Genomic DNA, 6,793 nt, shown 5'->3' on the forward strand with positions numbered 1-6,793 from the left:
TATTAAGCTAGAAATTGAAGAGTTTCTTAAAAATCTTCTGTAGTCAGATATTATTCCTCCTCACATTCACTTTGAACTTCCAAGTCTGAGAACTGCAAAAATAACTGAGGGAACAGAAGTGGTCATATAACCCAACAAATGAATAAAATCATTGAGGGCAGTGGATCTCGATCTGTGATCCCCAGGCCAGTAGACAGAGCATCATCATGGGGGGGGGGGCATACTCAAATTTGAGAACCAGGGCTCTGGCTTATGATAAACAAGCCCACATACTGAACAGTCTCAATCTTCATTATAACTAACACCGCCTCACAACTGAGAGGCTCTGGGCACACGTTTTTTACCTTTCCCCCAGATATCAAGGTCAAGATTCTACCATGGAGTGGAGCCAGGGCAAATCAACCTCCAGTTCAAATCAGGACAGGCGGGGGGGGGGGGAAATGACAAAAAAGCAAATACATCAAAAATGAAGGGAGAGAGGTCTACCTGTCTAGAATGGCACAGACTATTCAGAAAGCAGAGAGAAAAAAGTGAAAACTTCCAGATTTCTATTTCTTTGGTTTCCTGATTAGTATATTCCCATCAACTGTGAGTAAGAACTTCTGAGAAATGACCCCTTTTGAAAACTATCAACAGAAGTAAATAGAAAATTGGTTACCTGAATAAAGCTCAGAAAATACTAAATAGTTTAAGAAGAACAAAAAAGTTACAGATTTAGAGAACTTAGAGCTCAAATAAACTGGTGTCAAGTTCATTTTTGACTTTTAAGAACACAATTTATAAAATCTCTTTGAAATAACATTCTTGCAAGTTTCAAGAAATATATACATAAACAAAATCAACAAAAATCATAGTAATCATGTTTTTGTTTTTTAAATGATTGCTAATCTATAATCTTGAAATATAATTTTCATGCAGTCTCATGCAAATGATAATTAACACCTTCAATCTCTAACAATATAAACACTAACAACTCTTGCTTTTTTTCATATGGTAAATTGACATAACTTGGAATAATTTCTGCTTTTTAATTGGGAAATTGAGGTAATGCTACATAGTCTCTTTCTGAAAGTATATAAAGATAAAAATTTGAAGAATATTAGTGACCTACCCTAGATCTTAGATCTTAGATAGAGAATCAAATATTCTTGGTTCCTCAACCAGTTTTAAGTCTATAACTCAATGTATGCCAGTGGGATTTTAAACATTATGTATGGTTAAGTACTTTTACTAATTCGAATATCCAAGTTTGGCTGAAATGTACTAAGGCTGACATTCCTCCTGTGCAGGACCACACAGGCTTGAATAAATGGGAACCAAACTGCACAGGCATATATTTGATTTGGAACTGGTTCCGTTGCTCCTGACCCCCACCTCTCTTTGCACCTGGGAGAAATACCTCTTCATTAGGCCATTCTGGCTGAGTGCTCCTTTAGACCCACATCCTTAAGTTGACTCTGACCCACCTGGAGAGGGGGAGCCAGAGGGCACATCACCATGGCAACTCCCCACAACAGACACAAGCTACTAGCACAGTGCTCCCATCTCAGAGTTCACATGTAGATCCAGGCCCCAAAAGATATGAGCAGATACTCTGCAAAACCTTATCATTTCTTATATGGAAATTACAATCCCCCATCTCAGTGGCTAGGCACAAACATGAACTTTGCCATTTAGCTGTGGTCACCGTATATCCTGGTTTGCCCTACACGGTCCAGGTTTATACTTGTTATGTTTGTGTAATTATTAATGGTGCCCCTGTTCTCAATAAAAGTTGCCCTAGATTAGAAGCACCTGGGTGGCTCAGTCAGTTAAGCCTCCAACTCTTGATTTTGGCACAGGTTGTGATCCCAAGGTCCTGAAATCAAGCCCAGGTTGAGCTCCACGCTCGCGGGGAGGCTGCTTAAATTTTCTCTCTCTCTCTCCCCCATCTCCTTGCTCACATGTGCTCTTTCTCTCTCTCAAATAAATAAATAAATCTTTAAAAAAAAAAAAAAATCACCCTACATTAAACAATGACTCACATGGCCATCCTACAGAAAGGCCTATTTCAGAAAAGGGACAAGCATGAGAGACAAGCCAGAGGCAAATTTATTCATGGATGTCTGCAGGCCTACTCCTCTAGGCCACCTTCCATACTTTGTTCAGTGACCGGAGACTCTTTTAACAATGATCTTAAAGTCCAACTAAATAATTCTCCCCTTCAAATTTAGAACTCCGGGGCAAACAGTAGGTCTTTTTCCTTCTGATTTCAAAGGTGCCTAGAACCATCCAGAGCCTACTCTACATGAAGCATACCCCTAGATGGTAACAATGTGAGGAATCCATCCTTGAACCAGTTCAACTGTAGAATCATCACTTCTGAGAATATTACTTACAAAGTCCTCCCCCAAAATGGCCCTAAGCCTACTATGAGAGCCGTATCAAGTGAATCCAGATGCCCAAACAGAAAAGTGGCAAAAAGCTCACAGTGTCTGATGATTGTCCTTGTCCATTCAACAAATATTTATGAAAAACAAAGTGGCAGCCCTTAAGTCTCTGAAGCCAAAACTCAGATGTGTTTTGTTAGGTCCAGATAGGAATCTTCAATGTTTAAAATATTTGCTAATACTTTAAAATATGAAGTCATACATAAAAATCCAGACTTCCACTCTTAGGAAATCAAATCTCTGGCAACACCAGGCTTGTATCTTGTTAATGCAATTTGCAACTGGTGCTGAGTAACTAACTCCCTGAGAAATGAGCATCACTCCATGGTCCTCAGTCCTCACTCAACCTCCACCTCACTCAACCAAATCCCAGGGATTGGAGTTTGCAACCCTGATATATGGCTGGAGATAATCCTTCATGGAACAACATCTGGCCTTTCAAATTAAGTATCCGCTAGCAGGGATTCTCTGGGCTCAGAGTAAACTGGAATCCATATCTTTAGATCAAAGACTCAACCGGGAAATGGCAATAAACAGGAAAAGTTAGGGTTTTTTTTTTCTCTTTATCAAAAGGACATACGGTTTCCACTGTTCCTACAGGATCAAAAGGGAGAAATGAGCCTAAGCATGTTATTATTTGTAAAATAATATCACATTCAGCCTCAAACACCTAAATACATAATTAAGGTTAAAAGGGGGGGAGCATGATTTTAAATATGCCCTAACAATGAATCTGGAGGGACTCAACAGCCACTGTTAAGAATTCTAAGTGCCATGACCCATAAACAAACTTTGACCAACAGTGAAATTAGCAATGATGTGTCATATAACAGATCTGAAGAAAATAACTTTAATATAAACTACCCAAAATCATGAAACATTCCTTACAATCCTGGGAAAATGCAATTTCTTCCTCCTTACTGACAGAACCAAAAAATCTTAATAAAATGAGTGATAACTTTCAGATATAAAGAACAGGCTACACTCCCATTCCAATAGAAGTGAAAGCTAAAAATAAGCTTTGAACAAATAAGCACAAAGTGACATTCATTTTAATCATGGTTGGAATGTTGAGACAATTTGTAAAAAGGTATTTCAACATACATCTAAAAGCGGTCATATAAGTTAAAATTGCTCACCTCATACTGGGAGTTCTGAATGTTAAGGTATTAAACTAGCTTACAAAATGATGAAATCTAAGACAATGAGCTTTTATTTTCTTCAATTCAGCTACAGGCCTTTTGTGAAAAACTCTTTCAATGACAGATACTAAAAAAATGAATTAAGAAAAAAAGCCTGATTTGTAGGATGTTTTTCTCCTTTTTATTAATTTCCCAGCTACCAAAGGAACTGCCTGCCACATGTTGCAACTGAGACTTTATTTCTATTTAGACACATTATTTTTCTAAAGAATCTGAAGTACTTTGCAAACATTAAAGAGCTATTTTTAGAATAGCATTTTGAGGGCTTATTACAGTAAAAACTCTTTGTACTTTTATTTCAAAACCAGTTTTCAAAGACACAACCACTGGGACGCCTGGGTGGCTCAGTCGTTAAGTATCTGCTTTCCGCTCAGGGCCTGATCCGAGGGTCCTGGAATCGAACCCCATATCGGGCTCCCAGCTCTGCTGGAGCCTGCTTCTTCCTCTCCCACTCTCCCTGCTTGTGTTCCCTCTCTCGCTGGCTGTCTCTCTGTCAAATGAATAAATAAAATCTTAAAAAAAAAAAAAAGACACAATCACTGTCATAGAGTTTTGTTTAGATTCCTCAAGCCATTAGATAAAGGGGCGTGCCTGTTTTTAAGGAAGTAAAAATGCACTGTTTGGTAACAGACACCTCAGTTTAGACTTTGGAGAAATATTAGAAAACTGCTTTTTAAATCACCCAAGCTGGTATCTGTCTCCAATTAGTGCGTAAAAAAACTGCAAAAAAAAGAAAGAAAAAGAAAAAAGGAAAACAAGCAAAAAAAAAAAAAAAGTTTTCTTTCCACTTAACATCTAAACGCAGATTCGTACTTGCTAACATGGTTGTCCACTAACTTTCCCTAAACTCCGCTCCCAAAAAACCTCACAGCCCCCAGACCTGCAGGTGCTGCTGTAACTAGAACTGGACGTTCCACGTGGGTTAAGGTGCAGGACTCAACCAAGACCGAGAGTGAATGCAGGGCCCTGAGGATCCCAAACCTCTCTAGTGTCTCCTCTCACACACACGCACAGACGCAAACACGAGGCCGAGGCCAGGCTTCCCTCCTCCAGGCACACCCCAAACACCGCAGTCCTCCCGAGACGCGGGCTGCTCGCCGCGTCCTCCTGGGGCGCACCCGCTCCTCTACCACCCGGGGACCACTCTCCGCCAGCCTCCCTCTCCCCAGCTCCCGCGGGTGGTCCGCTCCCGCCACCCCGCCCACCCCCGAACGCTAGCTCCCAGACTCCCCGTCCTTGGGACGGGAGGAGTGGACGCTCGAGCGCGCCACGTGGAGGGCGCGCGTCAGCAGCCGGACCAGAGTCAGTCAGCCCTTCCTGAGGGGTCCCAGTGCCTCCAGCCCCGTTATTCCTCCCCAGTGCGCCGGACCCTCCCGCGCGCCTCCAGCCGCCGTCTTGCCTGATTGGGGTCTGTGGCGCGGAAAACGTGGCAGGCCATCTGCGACTCGGGGTCGTCCGGCTGCGCCTTGATCAGGTAGGCAAAGTAGGTGAGATCGTGGCTGTTGTGAATGAAGCGCGAGATGTGCTGTGCCTTGTGCTCGAAGATGAACACGGCCGGGTTGGGCTGCGCCGCCGCGAGGCCGACGCCCCCCGAGGCCCCGACGCCGGGTGCGGGGACACAGCGCAGGAAGGGCGCGCTGAGCACCAGGAGCACCTCGCGGGCGGCCGGCGCCCCGCAGCCGCCCGCCTCGGGCTTCTGGCTGCGCCGACGGATCTCAGCCATGAGCCAGGGCAGCATAGGCAGCGTGGTCCTGCGGTCCAGGCACGACCCTCCCACGTACCACAGCCGAAACCGTTTGTCGCCCGGCTTCCCGGGGCCCGGCTGCGCAGGGGCGCCCGGCTCGGGCTCCAGAGGGTGCGGGAACGGCTCATTCTGAATGCAGCTGGGGGGCTCCATAACTTGCGCCTCACGAAAGCGCCGAGGCGGCCGGGTAGGCGCGGCGCGCCCCCAACTCCGGCGCTGAAGGCGCCGCCGAAACTGTGCCAACTGCTGCACCCGGCCCCCGCGCCCTCTTTGGCACGGCAAGACCACGAACTCTGCGCTTCAGCGGCCCTGCCCCATGCGGCACTTCCTCCGGCGCAGCTCGGAGGCTCGGGCGGCGGGCACTCTGTGGGCGCCCCGCAGCGGGACTGGAAGGAGAGGGCGGGTTAAATCGTCATCCTCCTTCCTCGAGCTAGCGCCTGGGGGCCGCACTTCTCCCTTCCTCCGCCGCGGGTCCCGCGCCGCTGCCGGTCGCTCCCTGCTCCAGCGCTGCAGAGCCGCTGCGGCCGCCGCGCTTGCCCGGGGCAGGCAGACGGAGGCTGGGCGGGGAATGGGCTGTGGGCGGGCGGGCGGGGTGACTTGGGGCGGAGCTGACTCCTACCAGGGGTGACCGCCTGTCACCTGGAAGGTCGGGGCCCCCGGGCTTCGGCGCGATCAGTCCTCGGAAGGGCTTGCGAGAACTGTTCCACTGGAAAACAACAAAACCAAAACGTGGCCACGCTGGGCCGCTCCCCCTGCTGTCGCCGCGGCCCAGCTCGCTGCTCCTCCTCCCAACTGTTCCCGTCCCTCCCTTGCTCCTTCCTTCCTTCCAGGCTGCTACTTTAATCGGGCTGCTACCCCGCCTCCCGTCCGGCGGGCGGAGAGCGTCGCCTGTAAAAGCTTTTCTGTGAAGTCGCCTCTCCCCCTCTTCCTCCCGCCCCGGTCCCAGCCCGCCCCTTCAATCCGCCCCAGGGGCAGCAGTCCTGCTGCTGGCGCGGGCACTGCCTGGATCTACACCGCCTCTCCCGGGTAGCAGACGTCTCCGTCCCCTTGCGCATCTCTGCTGCCCCCTGGAGAGGGGGCCGCAGTCAATCGGGCCTTGGGATTTCTTTTTTATGAACAGTATTTGCATGGTTTCAGTTCTTTCTGAAGCCTGCATAATAATTTCTGAATCTTATTTCCAAATAATACCCAAAAGAATCCTATTTTATCCATTATAGTGATTTCTCACTCTTTTATATGTAGTAATATATATATTTCCAAGGAACTCAGAAGACATTTTAGGGATAATTTGATCATTCTAACTTTTTTTTTTTTAAAGATTTTATTTATTTATTTGACAGAGATAGAGACAGCCAGCAAGAGAGGGAACACAAGCAGGGGGAGTGGGAGAGGAAGAAGCAGGCTCACAGCAGAGGAGC

At 47.1% G+C, this 6,793-nt stretch overlaps 1 protein-coding gene across 2 annotated transcripts in view; it reads right to left on the minus strand.

Annotated features, from left to right (window-relative positions):
* Window positions 1–6,015, minus strand: part of TBC1D4 (TBC1 domain family member 4) — a 189,111-nt gene extending 183,096 nt beyond the window's left edge. For both annotated transcript variants that reach the window (XM_034665294.1, XM_002926843.4), the window contains exon 1: window positions 5,031–6,015. In XM_034665294.1, the coding sequence (XP_034521185.1) occupies window positions 5,031–5,528 (498 nt within the window). In that variant the 5' untranslated portion in view covers window positions 5,529–6,015. The remainder of the gene's footprint in view (window positions 1–5,030) is intronic.
* Window positions 6,016–6,793: the final 778 nt, after the last annotated feature.

This window comes from Ailuropoda melanoleuca, chromosome 7 (genome assembly GCF_002007445.2).
Source record: "Ailuropoda melanoleuca isolate Jingjing chromosome 7, ASM200744v2, whole genome shotgun sequence".
Taxonomy (NCBI): Eukaryota; Metazoa; Chordata; class Mammalia; order Carnivora; family Ursidae; genus Ailuropoda; species Ailuropoda melanoleuca.